Below are 22429 nucleotides of genomic sequence, written 5' to 3'. Positions count from 1 at the left end.
GAGACCACTGTGATGTTGTTGCGGTCAGGATGGGATTGGAGATTGGGAGGGGTAATAGAGGAGGTTAAGATTTATTCTGTGTATATATGTTTTGTTTTACGGTGTTGATTTAAGTGAATCAATAAAAAATTGTTAATCTGAAAACACATATTTCGAGTAGAATAAATGAGAAAAAGAGAGAAGGGGCAACACCTAGCATAGTGGCTAGATCCTTTTCGGTGTCCTTGCTCGGACTCATGCAGGTAGATTCGTAGGACTTTACTCGAGATAGGTCTTCACATGAAGAGGGCTCCACACAAGGACTGTCGCTTCCACTACAGTTCTCTCACTACTTAAGTACTAATTGCTTTACAGCGTCCAGCACACAAATTAGCAACTCAAAGTCAAAAAGTGTCAAAAGCCTAAATCTGAAGGAGTGGCCTAAAAAGCATACAGTTGTTGTTCCCCACTGACAGACCAAATGCTTTTTCAAGGTTCCTTAATGTTCAAGGTTAAAGAACCTTGAATGCTCCTTAAAAGAACATGAGTGAAAAGAAATCTTATAAATACAACCACCTCATTTGATTGTGTTTATAGGTGTTTCTTTTTTACTCCTGTTCACCCTGATTAAGGTCTGTGTGCCAAAATGCTTTGGTTTAAATAAAGTAAAAATTCTCCAATCCACAAGTTTAGCTGATTTTACCATCTACTAATGCTCTGCTATTTCCATGCACCTTGTTGGATATTGAAGTTGTACCAGAATAACCACACAACACACACAGATAATCACATGTACTATTTACTACCCCTAACCCTTACAGAAACCTGTCGACATTATTAGTATTATAGACATTTCAATTAGTGCAGACCACATCAAATGTCATCATGAGTCAGTTTTTAATGTTTCACTATCACTGAAAATATATTTGACATTTTCAAACATTTGGCCCTCACAGGTATTGCCAGTTCTTCACAAACACACAACCAAACCCCCTCAAAATCAACAGAATTGCTTCCATTCCCATACTTAATTAGCCATCGTAGCACCTGCAAAAGGGTCCATGGCTTCAAAAATCACCTTGATGAGTAAACAAGACCTAGTGAAAGCATTGTGAGATGTAGAGATATCACTGGACAGATGACATGGTACTTAAACAAGGTTTCTATTAACACATCTTTCATCATATCAATTCAAGAGGGTGAAATATGAGCATTGGGGAATTTTAGGGAGTTCAGATGGTATGAAGCAAACTCATCCTGCACTGTTGTTTTGGGAGACCTACCAAGGCCTGAAAAAGGAGGAGCTGGCAATTGTGGAGGAACATCAAAAATGATATTAGGTGTGGTTAAGAGAGGAGGAACAGAGAGGAGACGGTACAAAAGAATAAATGTTCTCAGGATGAGAAAAGACAAAGAATACACTCAGTAGATAGGAGAGGGTGGAAACTTGGAATGATGGAGAGAAAGAGAGAGAGAAGCCAAAGGATTAAAGAGTAGTAAATGAGGGGAACAGTGTGAGATGAAGGAGAAAAGTAAACACATTTTTAAGTTATGAAGGTCGAGCTAGTGTGTTTGTTCAGATGGTATTGCTCATGCTGAAGAGGGGGGTGCTGGATCAAAAGGCCATGTCATTCTGTAATGGAGCATAAACGTAAGTGATGCTGCTCCTGCTCTCTCTTTCTTTAATAACTCAACTCTATTACCCCACAGAGTCTCTGAGAAAACACAGCCTGTGACAACATCCAAAGATCATTTTAAATCAGTTAGCTAAAAGACAAAAGACCTTCTCCCCTTTCACCTTCTATATAGAGCATACAAACTTTAATCTGGATAACTTTGAAATCCACACTGATCTATATTGATAGTGCATTGATTGTTGATTAAGGGTAGGGGTCTATCTTAGCAGAACAAAGTCTCTGATAAATACAGTAGCCACCAGATAGAGTATTACAATAATGTGACTTGAGACTGTAAAGGTGTGTAAACAGCATTAACTGGTCAATTCAGCTTAAGTACTGTAGTCAGGATTAAGCAGGTCTGATGTAGATCAAGCTATGAAGCGTGCATAGGATTTTTTTGAAAGGGTTCACAAAGGGGTCTACAACCCTGACACATATGTAAACACATAAAAGAGACACACACACACACACACACACAAGGTGCATAAGTAACCGAATGGCTAGCACATGTGGGTGAGAGTTTTATTTCACTTTTCGAGGAGCACTGGAAGTGCAGCAGATGGGTTCAGAAGCATGACTGTGTAAACACACACATGCACATTCACAAAGCACAGAGAGAGTACCAAAGCTTGTCATTCGCTGTAACTCATGTATGACCAGATCTGAATATTAAATTGGTTTTCGTTAAATCTATCAATACTTTTTCAGACTAGAAATCAACCAAGTGTATGAAAAACAGTGAGAAATACACGGAAAGATGACTGAATATTCAATGTATGTTAATTGCAAACCAGATCCTCATCTGCAGCACCCAATTATCATAATAGTTACCTGCCCTGTGTCGAGAAGCTAACTGAAGAAGACTGCATTTACTTCAGTAATATAGGCTAAACAGATACACATAATGAGGTCTTCCACAGGTCAGTATGTTAACAGCACATGCAAGTTATTTTGAGGGGAATGCTGAATAAATTGTAGACATGTACTTTAGGCTCACAAGTTCAGGCTTCTGTTTGCAAATGCTCAGAATTTTCAATCTTCCCTATTAGTTGGAGAAATTGGTGCACAGAAGGAAAAGCCAATGGTTACAGTCAGTTTAATCCTCATAGCCCAAACTTTCTCTAAAATGATTCAGATAAAAGGCATGCCATAAGCAATTGAATTTCTTTACTGTCACAGTCTCCCTCCCTCAAGTTTTCCAAAGACTCTTGTTTTGAAGGTTTCCCCCAGACTACATTTCCCAGAATTCACAGCCCTCATCACTTCCATCTGTTAACCATCATCCTCATCTGCTCTTGTTTGTGTAAATACCCTCCTGTTATGTTCATCCATGGTCAGTTCTTGAAGTGTTACTTTTGTATTTTGTTATCATGTTTACATTTATATAGTTTGTTCCACTCCTGCCTCTATTATTAAAAGATATAAAATATCTACTCCTGCGTCTCCTCTTCCACTCCACGTACCCAATGTTATATTTACTCTGTAGTAGCGACAAAAGGAGATATTGTTGGTGGGATGCTGAGCAGGAACTTTACCTATTTATCATAAAGAAAGCATAAATTAATTTTTAATAGATCTATGCAAAGGAAATAAGAGACAAGATAGTCAGCATACTGTAGTATTTCTTATATTTGTATAGATTTATATATTACATATTTATTACAGACACAGAGCATCATAAAGTAGAGAAAATGGCAAAATCTTTGTAAAAATGTACATTGTGCGAGAACACCAAAAAAAATTACTTGCACAAACCTTTTAATGTGCGATTGAATGTGGACCTAAAAAGAAGAAAGAAATCAAAGAAGAGACCTGTTTTTAATGCTCCAGAATGACTTTCGTGAGATGGCTGTAGAGGCAGCAAGAACCAGCTTGCTAGCCACACAATTAGTTCATGCATATTCACTGTAAGAAGCCAATAATGTATTATATTTGGATGCTACATTGACCTGGATGTTCATCAGCTGATTTCTGCCTCTGTATTTTTTTGATACAGTACCTACACCAAAATTCATACCCAATGTACATTCATTAATATCACACAAATTTAAAAACTTTACATGAATGGGTGAGGATTCTCAGTATAAAATCTTCACTTTGTTACTCCACAAAACTGTTAGGCTACTGTGAAAAATAAAAAAGTTCCTGGTAAAAACAAGACAGTATTCTAAAACTGTCCAGATTCATCAAGGTCCGTCATTGTTGGCTTTTAGTGTTTTACATTTTAAAGTACAAATGGTGATCTCGGAGATTGGTGTAGCCCTTGGTGAAGCTATCGTCCACAGAGGACAAGGCAAATAACCCTTGCATGGGGGAAAGACAGGGTTGTCTTCTGACATCTCAAAGCACTTTGAATGCTCACCGCTGGTTTCTAACACATACTATGAAATAAAGACAGAATAACCTCGATGGTAATAAGTTGATGAACTTTTGGTACAAAACTATATAAAATATATAAAGCCATAAAAGTGTTAAAATCCATAACTGACAGTAAGAAATGCAGAGTTTTTCTGTAATTCTATTGGCTCATTGCATCTTATTGTGCTTTTCAATCTGTATTTGGCAAATACACTCAGAGACATTAATTGGAGAACTTGAGCCAAAAACAACTTCTAAAATCATGGAGAAGCTTTTGTAATTATTACACTACACCACGTCCCCATACAAAGCTAATCCCATCTGAACTGGGCTTTAGTTGAAAAATTGGTACCCATTGTTAATCAACTACACCGAATAGCTTGCATGCTTGTAATTCATTTAGCGAATATGCTAATATTCACAACTTTCTAGTCTGTTCATTAAGGATCCCTCCAAAATATCAAGAGATTTTACACCAGGTCAGTGTTTGCCGTTAGTATAAGCTCACAATTCTCATTATTCATTGGGTATTTTGGTAGGATTTATGCAGAATTCCGCATCGACAAGGCCTTCACAGCGCATTTGCTTAAAAATGTGGGCAACTTCAATTGGATAATGTCTATAAGAATGACATAATTCCATGAAGTGACCTGTTTGGGTAAAGTACTTTGGAGTTTGAAGGTCAAAGGCCAAATTTTAACTTGATTTCCCTTCAATATCCCATCAGGAAGTATAGAACTGAACTGGCACTTAAAAAATAAAGTATGTTGTATGATGAAAAGTCATGAAAAGATTAAAAAAGGGAAAAAGATTTTCATACTTAACTGTACAGAAACATAGACATATTTAAGAAATAAAAGAGGCACTGAGGTCAGTGTATAAGTTTCCTTTTGCTGTTACACAAACAACACAACTAACAAGTTCTCTTGTCAACGTTAAGGTGAAAATGGCACTAAACTAGAACAAAAATCCATACATTTTGAAAGCTTATACCTTCATTGCACATTCATAATGAAACAAAAAACAACAACAACATAAAAGTAGAAAGGAACACTTGAAATCAAACGAAATGAGGAAAAATTTTAAGCTCCGCTATGTAAATGACCAAAGATGTTTTGGACAAAAAGTAAGGCATTCTTGTGAGCATGAAGTGATATATTGCTGAGGCATTATCTCTTGTCTCACCTGTTTTCCTTATTTTTTTCTCCTTTTGTTCTCTTCATTGTCATTGTAACTGACTTTTAAGTGAATACAAAGGAGAAATGAATGCTTTTAAATATCCAGAAAGATTGTTAGTGCAGTGCTTTTTTATCCTTTTTTTTTTTTTTTTTTGCTTAGATATGCTGTGTTTATACATATATAATTCATATTACAAATTGTTAACAATACATATAAATAACCAAGCACTACTGTTCAGACTTTATAAAAGTCTGAATAGATCAAAAATGATCAAAGATTAATGATTTCATTTACCAATATCTTGACATTCCTTCTTTTTACTTTTTTGTTTTATTTTTTACAGTGTTTGATACTCAGTGCTACGTTACTATAGTATAAAAACCTCCCATCTCCAGAAAGTTGTTTCACTGCAACTCCATCATTCAGGACATGCAGAGGAAACAGATGCATGAGAGGCCTTCACCCAGATAGCCCTCTTGTCCCATCCCCTCAAAGATCTTCCATAAATATAATACAGAACCAGTGAGAGAATACATCAATGAACAGAAATTAAACTCCAGATTCCCTGCATTTGACAGTGGATGGGCCTCTTCTCAGAACTCAAGAGTCTGCCATATAGCGACCTGTGAATGCACACACAAATACAGGTATTAATCATATACCTTCTGTCAACTCTGTAATTTCAATGACAAAATTATACTGAAATCAAAATACATTTGATTAAAAACTCTATGCTAATATATATATATAAAATATGCATATGTTGAGAGCATATAGACCCAAAACTGTTTCAATTCAATCAAATCATGCTCACCAGAGGCAAATCTCTTCTTATTGAGGGAGAGTCTGTAACCAGAGCCTACTAGTTCCATGTCAACACCTGACATAGAGCTGCCTTCGCTGAAGAACTGAACAGCCAGGGTGGCAGGGATGGATGGGCCATCGGACAGCTCAAACTTTGCCCTCAAAGAACCAGAGCCTGACACATACAAAACATACACACAGTCCACATAAATATGCTATTACGTACTTTGTACCAGGTGACCTTTTAATCTTTATCACATCGTGCAAAGTGCACACAAAAATTTCAATGTGACTGTAAAATCATTAGCAGCATTGATTCATACCAACTTCATCTCAATAGTGATGCTATTTTGCTCATACCTTCATTTTCAGACTTGTCAGAGATGTCACTCAGTTTCCATAATGACTTATTCTGTTCTGTATTCCTAATTCAAACAAAGTTACAAACTAATTACAATTATACTGAGTTGTTATACATTTCAGTGGCTGTTTTTGTTTATATATTATACTGGTTATACTGATTAAATATATACAGTTGAATGTTTTTTTTTTCCCTCAAGATATTTCCTCAAGGTTTGTGTGCCTAATCACTTCAACTCACCAGATGGCGTTTGGGATCGACTGCATATTGATGACTCCACCATTGACGGGCACTAACACCTGTACGTTGGTGAGTGTTGCTGGAGGCTGCATGGCTTCTGGGTTGTATTGATAGTCCACCCGCAGGTCTGTGGTACTAGGGCCGCATTTCCAATACACTACGAGGTTCAGAGGTGTTGACTGAATCCCATTTGAACATACCTGAAAAGAGCCAAAACGTCATGAAAGGTCACTGCTTACCACCTTAGTAACATGGGTGTGGCTGACATGATCATCAGCCTGATTTACACAACACTAATCTGGTGATCTGATCCAGGATTTCAACAGTAAATTGGCCAAAAAACGTGAAGCCAATTTTTTGGTTGTGTGGATCTTTTGTTATTCAAATCATAATAAAAACGCAGTTCAAATAAAAATGACTTGAATGCATCTTTTGTGTGATAAATGTTTTCAGTCATTTCAGAATGTGTTTAGGGAATTGCTTAAATACTTTTCAGAAATACATAAAAATGCAGCTGCAAAGATTACATTTCTAGGAACTTGGCACATGTATTTCCGAAACATTGATCCAGCATTCATTCAATAATTCTGAATAAATCTGGTGCTAACAAGCCACACTGAAGTACACAATAGTACTATCCCAAATGTTACTGAGTAAAAAGCTACATACTTGGTACTTAAGAATATCCACATTGTAATAGGATGCAGCAGGGTTCTGCTCAGAGCTCTTTCTGAGATATGCTGTCAGTACAGGCATGTTCAGCCAAAAGTCCTTGGTGTTTGTGTCACTCTGGGCGGAGTCACTGCATAATGTGCACAAACACACAGAAAACTTAATTAGGACCTAAATATTTAATTGCTGCATGTCACTGTGACAGAATGAATCAACTAACCCTACTCCAGCAGATCAACTACTAAATAACAAATCCTCCTGATTCGTTTAGTCATGCCTAGGAGCTGCTGGCAGGAACTCACACAACAAGGGTTGCGGGTGAGTGATAGAAAAAAAAAAGAGCAGTCCAGGCTGTAATAAACATGGGTTGCAAAGACACTAATGCATGGAACAAGTCATTAAGATTTAAATTATATAATGTATCCAAACTATTTTCAAGCCACACTTATCACTTTCTCATTTCAAATTTGCAGAAACACCCCACACACTCACCTGTGCAGTAGTTGCTGATTGGGCATGATTTGCTCTAGTCTGGTAGTATTTAAGAGTTTGAAGCTGAGTATGGCAGGAGAAGGACTTGAGGTGAAAATCTTGATGATGCCACTGGGGAAGGAGAGGGTCATGTCTCCAGTGATCTTCACAATGCACCTACAACACACAGAGAGGTAAACTGAGCTGATCCTCTATATTGATCTACACAAAACAACATTTAACCAAGAGCAGGACACAGATATAAAGAGCCCATGTATGAACATTTACAATGGGCGTCTATTCTCAAAAATGTTAAATCTTATGGAATATGTAATAGATTACCAATGTGCATTTTGAATTACATGCATGTAATAATCTACATGCAATGGCTTCAATTATTGGTGGTTATCACTGAGAACCGTTTGAACAATTACATTTCATGACTTTTCCTAGTCATTCGTGATTTGAAAAATGTGTGAATAGTGACTGCATTCACAAAGACAATTTCTATTTGATGAAATATTTTAGAACTCAGCATAAATACTGTATGTAGAAAATTATATTGGCTATAGAATTCTCTTATGATTTTCTGAGATTAACTTTCATTAACCTTTCTAGAAATCACAGTTTTCAAATTCTCTGATGTGTTCCAGGTTTTCCATGACTGTGGGAACCCTGTGTATAGTTTGTGAAACTCACTTGCTGGGATCTGCTCCTTTGAAATAGGCATTAACTGACTCTGTGAATGCCACAGCTATGGGCAATGCTTCCTGGGAAGCCAGTGTCACTGGACTGGGCCCACGAGATGTCCCTTTGAGGGAAAGGGGGAGAGAGAGAGGGAGAGAGAGAGAGAGAGAGAGAGAGAGAGAGAGAGAGAGAGAAATCAGCATTAAAACAGGTATTAAAACATCCTGTTTTTCTTCTGATATGGTTGGTCCATTTCACAAATTTTCAACCTTCAGAGTAACACATCAAAACACTGACAGCTCAGTAGGAAAGAGTCTTTAAGCAACTGCTATCCAAACTATTTCTGCCATACATCCTCTTCAGCAACAATAAATCAGCAACAGAATGGTATAAAGTTTATGATTTGCAATCAACCCCATTAGTTTGCAAGGCTGGCAAAGTAGGCTAAAGGCCCCCGATATACTTTCGGAAAAGTTCTTCTTCATTCAGGTGTAAAAAGAAGTTCAAAACAGTCGAGCAATGGTATACTGTTTGCAACTATTCAGACATCCTTCACACTGCTGTGGGAGGCATTTAGAGGAACATTTGAATATGAGGATGCTATATACAAAATCTTAATGTGACATCAAAATGTGTTATCAATGACTTTATGCCTCATTCTATGAGTAGAATTCAAAAGGTCATCAAAAGAAGCTCGATGATTATACGTAATATCCGTATGTACAGTACAAAATGTTTTGTACATACATTCTGAATTCATGGAGCAATTGAGTGAACACACTATATGTGGCAATAAATGTATAAAAGTGTGTTAATGGGTAGAATTCAAACAAAAGAATGATAAGAAAGGCATATCTCACTTTGGGCCGATGTGTGAATGGCATTCTCTGCAGATGGCACATGGGTGAATGGGCACTTGAGAGTATTTGAGTTGATTTGATACTTTTGTAGACTAATTAAACAACAAGAAGACATGGACTTACAAAATGTCTCTAAGTGAGCGGTTGAACAGATGTTGGTACATTTGCACCAGCTTGCTAATAACTCTGCATGCTGGTGAGTTCATGTTGACTGATCTTAAATGACTGAAAAACTGTAAGCTTCAAAGTAGGTGGAGCTTCAGGTCACACCTACTGATGATGTGGAGCAATGACAGTAAGAAGGTTTTCTCCACTTTTCTCTCCAATTTGGAATACCCAATTCCCAATGCGCTCTAAGTCCTCGTGGTGGTGTAGTGACTCGCCTCAATCTGGGTGGCAGAGGACGAATCAATTATTGCATCTTATCACGTGGCTTGTTTGAGCACGTTACTGAGGAGACATAGCACATGTGGAGGCCCACACTATTCTCCGCGGCATCCACGCACAACTCACCACATGCCCCACCATAATGACAACCACACATTATAGCAACCACGAGGAGGTTACCCCATGTGACTCTATCCTCCCTAGCAACTAGGCCAATTTGGTTGCTTAGGAGACCTGGCTGGAGTCTCTCAGCATGCCCTAGATTCTAACTCGCGACTCAAGGGGTGGTAGTCAACATCAATACTCGCTGATCTACCCAGGTTCCCAAGCAGCCAGTTTTTGGAGAAGTTTTTCTTAAAGTTCGCCCAGGCAAGCGGTAACGTACCACCGAAACAAACTTATAAACACCTTCTTATTGGCCAGATTTTGTTGTAAATTACATCACACCTGTTCATTGATCAATTTTGTATGAAGTAAACCTGGGCCTTAAGACTTAATGAGCTCAAAGTATCAACAATATTTGAGTTCACCAAAATCATAGGGTGAGTCACAGAAGAGCTAATTAGAAGAATATTTTGAAAGGAATAGGTGTGGTTTAGTAAATGGAGTAATGTAATTGGTTGATGATCATTCAGGAGTTAATTAGTAAGTCAGAACAGTTTTTCGGGTACTTTCCACTTTACCTGCAGGAGTCTCACATCTCTTCTCAAATGTGGGCAGTTTCCCCACAAACACATCGTCCTCTTAAATGAAAATGAAAGGAAGGACACCACAAAAGAAAAAAAGACCCACAGTTGAAGGGTGAGGATGGAGTGGTTTGGTGAGTGTTGATCATATTATGAAATGCAATGAATAACAAATGTATACTTTGTGTGTTAGCTTTTCTTACAAGTATACACCCATTCCCTAAAACAAAAAGCTAAAATATACAGAATTTTGCTGTCATTGTTATACACTGTATATATAATTAAGCATTCATATATTTTAGAAAACGTGTATGGAAATATGCCTTTGAGTTCAACATTACAGCATTTGGATCATGAAGAAAAGTGTGTGAACACTCACCAACAGTCGGTGTGTTGCTGGTGCTCAGTGAGGTGTTGGAGCTGAGAGAGGAGGAGCTCTCAGCTCGAGCCAGGGGAGCAGAAGGAGGGCTCGAGTTAGACAGCTTAGAAGGGCTGAATGGTCGGCCCTGCACAGAACAATCGACTAATCAATAATTCACTTCAATTCATCTTCATTCAATTTTCTGATTACCTCTAAACTACCTTGGATTTGGGGGAATCAGTAAATATGTATGTTCTTTACTCACAGTCTCATTGATGCCTGTCAGCTTTCCTGCAGGCAGTTTGGGCCGTGATAATGGTCTTGGAGGTGGCACTATACCTGCTGTGCCCAGGGGAGTGGTTGGCCTGTTTGGGGGTGGTACTATGCATGCAAAAAAGAAGACAGATATTAGAACCACAAGACATACAAAAACCAGAGATGGCAGTGCCTTAGCATTAACATGAACACAAATGTGGAATAACATTTAAAATACTACTATATTGAGCTTGACATCACAAGCTCAAGAGTCAAATCCAACAATTACACTTGATGTAGAGTCAACAAAGGAGTGAAATAACCTTTAGACAGGCACATACTTGAGGGCAATGTCACAATATGAATTTAGAAAAAAATTCTGAACAAACATAAAGTGAATACTTAAAATAAGAACACTCAAAGAAATAATAATAGAAAGCAAGAAAAGTAAAAGAAGCATTCCTCCTTTAAACCATTGTAGTCATGAAGTGTTAAAATGGGAAAATCATTAACTAGCACAGTTCTGGACCAGTTTGGCTCAGAAAACATTCAAAATACTTTTATGTTGATTTGAAGATACAGCTAAACAAATAAACACCCTTAGATGTGAATTTAGACACTTTTTATTCTCTAAATAGTAGCCTATATAGGACATGACATGAATTGCTAATGAATTTCAAAAATATTAGTTTAAATGCTATTCTATTTTAAACATACAGAACAATCAGAAAATATATTAACCATAGGTATTTCAAACTTGGGCCTAAATTTGTCACATTTTTACCCAGATAAACAATTGTAAGATTATGCAAGATTTTAACATTATGATGGCTTAAAGGTGAAAGTCCTATAAAATATTGTGAATCAAATCAATAAAATGCAGAAAACACAACACAATTACATTAACAATCAAATAAAAATGCATAAAATAAAAGCGAACTGAAGCAAAAAATAGAAAAGAAATAATTAAAAAAAGAAATCCACCAAACCAACTCAAATGAATGAAAACAAGTTAATAATATAAATGTTCTTTTCATATTAAAAACATCAGGTTTGTTAAAATCACTGTAAACATATCAAACTGTCATGAAGCATGGAACAGTGTTTGAACATGCTTAGAACTCTAATTCAACAAATTTACCATCCTGCATGGGTCTGGCTGCTGCTTCCTTCAGAGAGGAGGCAATTTCATCTCTCCTAATATTCGCAAATGGGTCTGTAGGCTCTCTGGAGAAAAGCTTTAGCTGTTGAGACACGGGCACTGACTGAGGCCTTGCTGGCTGATGGGATGGTCCACAGCATGGCACAAAGGCATCATTAAAGGCAATCCATTGGCTCTGGGCCCAAGAAGAAAGCATGTCTGGACCAGTGACGGGAGCACTGAGAGGGGGCTTTTGGGTAGTGTAGTTCTTAGGAGCAGCCTGTAGGGCTGGAGGCACACTCATAGCTCTAGTGGGAGCAGGGTTGAGGAGGGCAAAAGCCTCATCAGGGAGCTCCCAAGGAGAGGTGGATGGAGGAGAGAGGAGGGTAGGGAACAGCGGGGGGCCTGAGATGGCAAGGCTAAAAGGAGGGATTTTGCATGGAAGGGGAAGAGCAGGAGCCTCAGCAACATCAAGACTGACAGCTGAAAGAGAGGTGGGCTCCGACAGCAAATCCACTTCTGTTACAGGGTTCATCAGAGAGAAGAGAGCAATGCAAGATTGTATAAACATTAAAAAAAAATTATAGATATGAAATATACACTGATGATCTGTATACTGTACAAGTCAATGCCGAGGAGGTGCTATGTTCTTTCAATCTGAATGTGGAATACAAATGTCACATAAAAACAACATTGGGTATATTCAAAGTAATAGAAAAAAACAGACCTTTTAATAAGATATTATCAGTAAATGTGTCAACCACGTTCAAATTAAGTCAAAACATTGCAGAATCCTCTTGAAAGATTATTAAAGATGCCTTCAAAGAATAGTTCACCCAAAAATGAAAATTCGATCATCCATCAAACCTTGGTTTCCAAACTCGTAAGCTGTTAATTTTTCCTTGGAATACAATAAGAGACATTTTTAAAGAATCTTTATGCAACATATGCCATACAATGACAACTCAGTTAATCACAACAAAATTCAGTCCACTCAGCACACAAAGCTATAATATGGCTTCCGAAGACTTGGAATATAGTGCACAAGTCGTACATACTTTTTAGGATAAAATGTCTTTGTTCACCACTGGAAAAAATAACAGCATAAATGTTAGGATTGTGAGAAAATATTTTATTTTTATTTTGGGGTGAACTATTAATTTAATAAGCAATAGACAGGATAATACTGCAAACTTTAGCAATGCTATGATCAGCCAACCTTCATGCAACCCTGTCAGCCTTAACTAATGCAAATACAGTGGCAAGAAATAGTATGTGAACCCTTTGGAACCCTGTTTTTCTGCATTAATTGGTCATAAAATGTGATCTCATCAAAGTCACAAGTCTTTATTGAACACATCCCATTGAAAATTCATTGTGCTGTGGAAAATGTAAGTGAACCATTGGATTTAATATCTGGTCGATCCTCCTTTGGCAGAAATAACCTCAACCAAGCATTTACGATAGATGCAGATTAGACCTGCACAACGTTCAGAAGTAATTTTGGACCATTTTTCCTTACAGAACTGCTTTATCGCAGCCATATTCTTGATATCTTGTATGAACGGCTCTCTTCAGGTCATCCCACAGCATCAGCAAGGTCTGAGCTCTGACTGGCCCACTCCAAAAGGTGGATTTTCTTTTTTGAAGCCATTCTGTAGTTGATTTAATTTGATTTTTATGGTCACTGTCCTGCTGCATCATCCAACATCTACTGAGCTTCAGCTGGCACACAACCACCCTGACATTATCCTGTAAGATATCTTGGTAGACTTGGGAATTAATTTTTCCCATCGATGAAAGCAAGCGATACAGGCCCCAAAGCAGCCCCAAATTATGATGCTCTTTCCACAGTACTTCACTGTTGGGATGATGTTTCCATCCAGTTTATGCACTACATAGTGCTGCGTGTTCATCCCAAACAGTTCAACTTTAGTTTCATTAGTCCAATAGCGTTGTGGAGTGTCAAAGTGGTATTTCTTCATGGTGTCCTCTCATGGACACCATGCCTGTTTAATGTTTTCATATGGTAAACCCATGAACAGAGATGTTAACCAGTTCCAGTGGAGTCTTTAGCTGTCACTCTAGATGTCACTTCTTTTTTTACCTCAATAAGCATTCTGCATTGTGCCCTTTGAGTCATCTTGGCTGGATGGCCACTTACATGGTGAGTATTACACATTATTTGTAACTCTTTCCAGCAAAGCAACAATTCTTGGTTGTAGATCTTCTGAGAGATCTACTTTTTGGCAAGGCATGGTCCACATCAACAGATGCTTCTTGTGAATAGCAAACTCAAAATGTGTTTTTTATAGGTAAAAGTAGCTAACCCACACTTCCAATCTAGTTTCATTAATTCGATGCCAGGTTTTCCAACTCCTGACTCTAATTAGCTTTTGTTGATGTCATTAGCCTAGAGTTTCACATACTTTTTCCAACCTACACTGTGAATGTTTGAATGATGTATTCAATATGTTCAAAAACAATACAACAATTTGTGTGTTATTAGTTAAAACAGATTGTGTTTGTTCATTATTGTAACTTAGATGAAGGTAAAACCATTTTTTTAGGCAAATGTATTCACAAATGCAATTCTTGCCACTGTACATACATAAACAATAAATAAAACACTGGCATAACATAATTTTGTTTTATAAAATAAAATAAAAATTATACTGTGTATAAGTGTGGCTCAGTGCTTTTCCTTCAGCATGCTTGCAAAATACAGTATGTTGAAAACACTCATATTCATATATACATCTCTTAGAATTATACGAATTTGTAAGACTTTGTGAGTTCAAGTATAAACATTCCTAAGAGCATTCACATTTTTGCATTATCCTGAGCCTTTAAGGTCAGCATCTGTTATGGGAAGAGATTTATTCAGGCATGGGTCACAAGCATTACCTGGGTCTTCAAAGACCTCATCATTTAACTGCAGTGGGGGAGATGTAGGGAAAGGTGATAATAAGAGGGAAGCCAGGTCTAAGAAGAAAAAAGCATTGAACAAATACAAAGCAAGAATGAGGGGGAAAAAAATCATACGGACTAAATAGGCTCAATTAAAATAAATCAATATAGATGAAGGAAATATAGATGAGAGTTCAAAAGCTAAAAATAGTGCATAAAATAATTCGCAAAATAACTAAAATCCCCTTCACTGCTCTTTTTGCTCCTTTGCCAGGTCAGAACTATAACAAGATTATGTTTGACAACGTCTGTGACAAGGGGACTCCAAACTCCACCCTCTGACCTCTGAAGGTGCCAATTAACTTTGGATTATGACTGGCCCTCACAGCTGAGGTCAGAGCTTGAATGACAGGTTGGCTTTCTTTTAGTGACTACTTTGAGTGGCTTATTTGCAAGACTCATTTGTTTGCAAACGTCACATTTTAAAACTATTACAGAGTCACGCAAGAATGCACTCACAATAATTTCTTTCCAAATAACTCTACAAGCCTGAAAAAAAAGTGTGTGAGAAGGTTGAAAACAAAAAGTGCGAAAGGTACATGTGTTACAAATGATGTGACCAATACTAAGCTAATTGTTTTTGTTTATGTAATCTTAAGTTAAGGCTACATTTTGTCAATGTACCATTTCCAATGATATGGCAGCTCCTAATTCCCAGAATTAAAAATACCATTTGATTTCAATAATCAAGGCCAATAGTGCAGAGTATTCAGCCCTTAAGGTCATACTGTCAACATAACAATACTAAATGAGTAGAGCACAACATGAAGAGGGAGCATAGGCTGAGATCATTGAATATACTCACAAAAGGATGGGTGTGTAAAAGAGTCAAGAGAAAAGAGGTGGGGCTGAATCTGGAGACTTGACACTGAAGACTAATTTAGAGACATTATTCTTCCAAAAATACAAATGAAGTGCATAATTAGATATGTCAAATTCAATTAAGTATCAGCAATTAATATAAAACGTCAAATATATAAAAAATAAAAAAAACATTCTACAGAACAAAATAATAATAATGATAAAAAAAGATAAAAATGTAATATATATTTATATTCAAAAATCAAAATCAAACACAAAGGAATATCTTAACGTTTTTGCATAAATTCACAAACGATTGTATACTAAAGAAAACAGATTGAGTGAGGTATGAAGTCACTGTAGGATATGGAGATTTCCATGACAACAGCAGCCTGAGCAAGCTCTCTCGAGGCAACTGTTGTGAACTGGAATAGCCCAAACATTTTCATCAGCCTGTAAGCATCATCAATAATGAAGGAGGTCAGACCTAAGACAAGCCTCCCAGAGGCTGGGGGATGGAGGAGTTGGAGGGCTGAATGAGTTATTACTTTTTGTCTGTACAGTGTTTGTGATCACTGTCAGGCTAAACTCTATTGTGATTACTTAAGGTGCTGACCCTGGGATAAATGCGAAATGTGATTATACCATATTATACATGTATGTTACCTGTCATTTTGTGAAACTACGCAAAATATAAGGAATGTGATCTGTTACTGTGGGTTTTCGCAGAGGACTTACTGTCCTTCATTGTGCATTTACATTCAGTACAATGCGGAAAAACTATGCATCTCTTAGTAATAATGATCCTAATAGTCAGCTATTAATAGTACTCAGAAGTGTTGTGTTTTTGCAGTATTAAAACATAATGGTGCTACCTGATGAGGGAGGTACAGAAGAGGCAGAGCCAGTGCTGGTTGGGCCAAATGGATCCAAAGACAGCAGGTCTAATCTACTGTTTAAAATAACAAAGATGCTATGAAAGCTGTGTAATTCACCATTTAAAAAAATAATTCTTGTGTCCATAAACAAATTCATACAAAAAAGGTTTTATGAAAAAAGTGAATAAATGATTTCACAAAGAAAACAAAACAGATTTTTAAATCTACTCCAACAAAAAGGGTAAACTGATGGTTCAGTGTCTTACTCGTTAAATGGTGTTTGTGATATTTTAGGTCGTCCCAGTTCATCACCTGAAAATCAATGAGGAAAACACAACTAAGTTGCTGGCATCTTTGGGATTTAGTCATGATCTTCTCATTTAACCCCGATTAAAACTGCAGCTCATGTGTTTCATGAAGTAAATATGATGTAAAAAACAATAAAAACCTGAATAACTCAATCAATCTTTAAATTATTGTGCTGGCTAAATTGTTAGAGGCATAGTCAAATATTGCATATAGGACAATGAATATATTGAAGCCAAGGAAATTGACTGCAGCAAAGGTTGTTTTTCTGACAGATTAATTGCTATGTCAAGTGGTTTAAAACCACTTAAGTTAAAGAATAAGATTTGGTCTTTACTACATGAGACACATGTCTTTTCAAACCCATTCATCACAGGTAAATTACAAAACAGACACATTAAAATTAGGCAATTTCTAAATGATCTGCATGTGATTTGCAGGACACAATGAACACACTGCACAGTATATTTAAAATCAGGGCTGAACGATTATGAGAAAAATAATAAATGTTGATTATTTCCCTTAGATACTATAATTGCAATTAATTTTGATTCCTAGAATTTACATTCAAATACTTTGTATGGGGAAACTGCATGCCACAGTCTTTATGTAGGCTACATGTCTACAACAAGCTGAGATCTGTGTTCATCAATTAATTCATTGCTGTTTAATATGTTGGTAAATCCAAGCATCCTTCACATTGGACCTCTTAGCAACTAATAAACAAACTAACAATTTCTACACAGAAATCTGCGATTGGTTACAATGTTTAACCTCTGCAAAATCACATGTTGTAAACAGGAGCAGACATACAGTAAATGGAATGCTGTAATTTACACTTTTCAGGATTAGTTCGAGACCAAATCTCGTAAACAAATATTATACAAAAATGACAGTAGAGTGTTAAAAGACATACTAGGTTAAGACAGCTACCAATGATTTAGGATTAATTTAGCATTTTGTTATTAATTTTTCATGGCTTCATAGGAATCCCTCATATCCAGCAACAGAAACGCAGCCATACAAAAAAAAGGAGTGCGTATGCTGGCTTCCTGGGGATTACTCACCTGTCTGTGGGTTTATAGATGGGTATGTGTGTTGTCGTGTCATTCCTAAGTATGTGTGAGATCCACATATACATTTAGTTTGGAATAGTCTAGTTTAAGTAAGTAGTAAATAGTAAAGTTTATTCTATCTATCCAATTTTCCCGTGTGCTACTGTAAAATCAAAAGCAATACACACATCAGATTCTGGTCTGAATTCATGTTTGTGATGACAGGATGGATTGGATATAAAAAGTGTAAAAGGTGTTGACCATAAAGTCATAGACAGGGCTATTTCCATAAAAGTTGGCGTTTCATCTGAACTAAAAAAATAACATTTCTGAAAGTCTAAAGCCCTTATATTTTAAAATTCTTCAATAATAGAGATGGTTCTTTACTGTGCCTGTTACATCTATTTTTATATGCTAATATCACATCTGAGATTGCATCTTTATGTGATTTCAGACAAAACACAACATGTACTGGATTAAAGGATTTAGCAGATAGAAAAACAGTATCTGCCAGATCTTATCGATTTCAGCACGTGGCAGGAGATTGTAGCAAATGTGCTCTTTGAAGAAATGTTTGCCGTTCCAGTACAATAATAATAATAATAAAAAAATGTCTTATGTATTTAAAGTATGTAAAACTTTCCTGGGAGGTTCAAACCGTCGTTTTGATGTGAGAACATGCCAGTGTAAACACTACATTCTGGCATGCATCTGTGTTCGTTTAAGCCACAATTTACTGGAAAAATGTAAAATTATGATGGATAGAAAAACATAAACACACAATTAAGTAGTTAATCTCACTCATGGCTTAAGGAGGCAATGCTGTGCTAATCAGATGAGGAAAAAAGGGGGAAGACGTTTATTTTCTCATGGGATGAGTTGGCTTTGGAGGGGTCACCAGAGCAACATGAAGGAGGCTGGTGAGAAATGTCATGGCCAAGAAAAATTAAAAAGAAAAGTCAGAATGGCAGGCGTTCTCCAGAGCCAAACATTCAGAGTGACAGAGGGACGGAGGGAGGAAGAGAAAATGAATACTCACTGGATTGGTTCCTCTTCATATGAACCTGGAAAAAAAAACAGGCTTTTATTAATGAGAGTGAGAGGAGTTATGAAAACAGTAGAAGACATGAAGTACTTCATCCCCAAATTCATTCAATGATATTGGCCTCCCAGGATGACTGACACACACACGCATGCACACGCGCGCACACACACACACACACACACACACACACACACACACACACACACACACACACACACACACACACACACACACAAACACGCGCACACACGCGCACCACAAGAATGTGGATAGAACGGAACTTGTGAGATTACATATTCAAACCATAAGTTCAATAACAGTATTCTGCATGCAGTCTAAACATGAGGAAATGAGTGAGAGAGAATACAACTGAATTCACTACTGGGATTGTTTCGAGGCTGAGTAATGTCAACAATAGTCAGCTAGCAAAACACTGACAAATGCAGAAAGACACGAAGATGGGAAAGGTTGGTTTATTGTAATTCTGTGAATTAAAAATGACTCATGTGAAACATCTCAGCCCGAGTCTCTTTCTTGGTGAATGGAAAATCCACTCACTCATTTTGATCAAGTATTTGATGAATTGAAAAACACCAGAAAGCGAACTTATGGACCAGAAACATAGCTAATTGATAAACCACAGGGAAAATTATGTGGAAACAATAACAGTGAAGACCAGTGAAGACAAAGCTTAGTCCCATAGGCAGAGAGTGGCAAATGGGTTCAATTACAGCTCCTATGCCACACACTAGCCAAGAGCTTCAAGGAGAGGGAGAGAGAGTGAGAGAGAGAGAGAGAGAGAGAGAGAGAGAGAGAGAGAGAGAGAGAGAGAGAGAGAGCGCACTTGAGGGGAAAGAGAGACAACAAAAAACATGGGGAAATGGAAATCTCAATAATATCAATAATCTACAGCAGATGGCATGGCATTCGTGAACACCTATATTTCCTGACTTGACCTGAAACGAGAGAGTGGAAAAAACTTAACACATAACAGAGCTTGGTGAACATTGTTGGGAAGTTACTAACTAAAAATAGCTTAACTGCATAGCTAAAATAGTATTTTTTTCAGTAAAAATCTACTTTTTCCAATGCGTCATGGTGTAGTGTGATAAAGAGGAACATCTCTGGTTTAAATGTCCAATTGTATTGTGCATAGAATATAGCTCAAAAGCCAAGAGAACAGATGCAAATGGTCTCCTGAACAGTCCTCTTTCTTTCTCTCTCTCATAAGCAGCGAGGTCTGAATTATTTGAGTAAATCAGTTAATTTAGGTGGTACAGTTCATTCAGGAGTCTCTGCAAAACATGTTATGTCTTGTACCAAAATATTTAGTTAAATGCATCTTTATCCCTATGTTTTAGTTTTATTAGTTGTATTAAGTGTACATTTATAATTGAATACAGTAGATCACCTTAACTGAAATCCTTCCTTTTGTACTTAGCCAGATAAATGTTGGTTTGATTTCAGTAATGAAATCATCTGATGTATATATTTAAACCACTTTTTCCTTAATAACTGGTAGTGTACCTCACAACATTTTTTTTAAAAAGGTCAGCTTGACTATATTTAAGTACAAGTAGTTTGTAGCTAGAGAAGCTAATGTTTCCAAATATCTCCCAAAACACTGTGAAAACGATCCGGCTCTTTTGTGAGATGTGTAAATATTTAAAGGTTAATCCATGTAATTACTGAGCACATATGCAATGAGACAGAAAGCAAAGTTCAAGCCTAAAATGAAAAGGAGCCTGGCTTAAAAAAAGATGCATGTTAATCTATCTCAAATAAAGCAAAGTCATCAGCAAATGCAAACGTCTAAAATAAACTGGACACTGAAAACAAGCTGGCACTTGAGCGGATGTGTTATTGCAGATATGCATCATTGTCATTTCAAAGAAACACAAAGGATTGAAGAGTGAGGGATGTAGTTAGGGCTGGGCGATATGACGATATATATCGTGGCGATGATATAAAGTGTCAATCGATAAGAGATATTGCTATATCTGTATATCACAATATGTACATTTCCATGTGCATGGGTTTACCTCTCAGTGGGCAGGGCTTCACATGAGAAGGAAAATTGAAGAAACATGGGTTTCCCCCGTTATTTAAATTTCTTTGCGGCCACCCAAGCAAATTCAAATGACATTTAAAAGCACTAAATATGCTTCTCATCTGACGCGTGCATCTGTATTTCACAAGAATGTGGTACTATTTCTAGAGCTTGCAAGTGCACGTGGCAGAAATCACTCGTGCTACTAAATAATTTCTTACTCTGTAAAACCCATAATGGAGAAAGACATTTCCACAAAATGGAACGACAGCCAAACAAGTCATGAAAATGAAGAGGAGCTTGTTATTAAAACAGAAGCGCCATCTGTGGTGTGGGTTCAAAAAAGCAGACACAGAACAGAAAAATATAATGTGTAAACTGTCACACGATGATAATCTCTCGTAATACAAGCAATCTGTTTACCACCTCAATTTTTTGCAAGACGTGTTTATATTTATTTGATATATTTTTGGATTTTTTTACTTATGTATTATTTGCTTTGTTGCATTGCTTTGAGAAAATTTTAAGAAAATAATAATATTGGTTAACACTCTCATAAAATGGAATACATTGACAAATAATATTTACACCAACTAAAGCCTTCATCAGCCATGCGTGCACTTCCGCAGTCAATTCGGGATGGACTTAAAAGACCCTAAATCATTTATCTTACAGTTCATACAAAATACATAGTTTTAAACATTGGTCACCAACACCTACTCAGTTTACACACATAAAACAAGACTTGTTCTAAACATACGGCAGATAACTAATATTGGCATTATATTCATGCTATATAGCCAGAGGTGAACTGGCTCCCCCAGCTGAGCCTGGTTTCCCCCAAGATTATTTTTCTGCATAAAATAACATATTATGGAGTTTTGTGATCCTTGCCACAGTCACCTTTCTCTTGCTCACTATCATTTTAAAGCATGATTTTCAATCATGTTATTTATTTAAACTGCTCAATGAGGGCTTTCAGAATAATTTTCTACAAAGCTGCATTGAAATTATGTTTTGTGAAAAGCGCTATACAAATAAAAATGACTTGATTGGCATTTTAATTTGCACAGTTTCTCATTGTACACAGCTTTAATTCAAACACTTCGGCAATAAAAACCTACAGTGTTTGATATGCCATTAAAGCTGAGTGGAAAAGAGAGGGATAGAGAGTTCCTTTTTGTTTTCATTCTGTCCATCTACA

General features: G+C 36.9%; 1 protein-coding gene across 4 annotated transcripts in view; it reads right to left on the bottom strand.

The window, feature by feature from the left end:
• Nucleotides 1–3277: 3277 nt before the first annotated feature.
• fcho2 (FCH and mu domain containing endocytic adaptor 2) overlaps nt 3278–22429 on the bottom strand; it is a 64743-nt gene continuing 45591 nt past the window's right edge. The window contains exons 15-30 of one of the 4 annotated variants that reach the window (XM_052104616.1): nt 19170–19194; nt 18143–18187; nt 17036–17081; nt 16767–16843; nt 15028–15105; nt 12121–12639; nt 10990–11105; nt 10743–10869; nt 10361–10420; nt 8443–8554; nt 7765–7920; nt 7270–7402; nt 6601–6800; nt 6360–6424; nt 6010–6174; nt 3278–5818 (exon numbers count right to left, since the gene is read on the bottom strand). In XM_052104616.1, the coding sequence (XP_051960576.1) occupies nt 5796–5818; nt 6010–6174; nt 6360–6424; nt 6601–6800; nt 7270–7402; nt 7765–7920; nt 8443–8554; nt 10361–10420; nt 10743–10869; nt 10990–11105; nt 12121–12639; nt 15028–15105; nt 16767–16843; nt 17036–17081; nt 18143–18187; nt 19170–19194 (1947 nt within the window). In that variant the 3' untranslated portion in view covers nt 3278–5795. The remainder of the gene's footprint in view (nt 5819–6009; nt 6175–6359; nt 6425–6600; nt 6801–7269; nt 7403–7764; nt 7921–8442; nt 8555–10360; nt 10421–10742; nt 10870–10989; nt 11106–12120; nt 12640–15027; nt 15106–16766; nt 16844–17035; nt 17082–18142; nt 18188–19169; nt 19195–22429) is intronic. The other 3 variants (XM_052104624.1, XM_052104631.1, XM_052104640.1) reach the window with 3 other exon arrangements.

The sequence above is a fragment of the Xyrauchen texanus genome, chromosome 3, assembly GCF_025860055.1.
Source record: "Xyrauchen texanus isolate HMW12.3.18 chromosome 3, RBS_HiC_50CHRs, whole genome shotgun sequence".
Classification (NCBI taxonomy): Eukaryota; Metazoa; Chordata; class Actinopteri; order Cypriniformes; family Catostomidae; genus Xyrauchen; species Xyrauchen texanus.
This window is presented reverse-complemented; position numbering and strand designations above follow the sequence as displayed.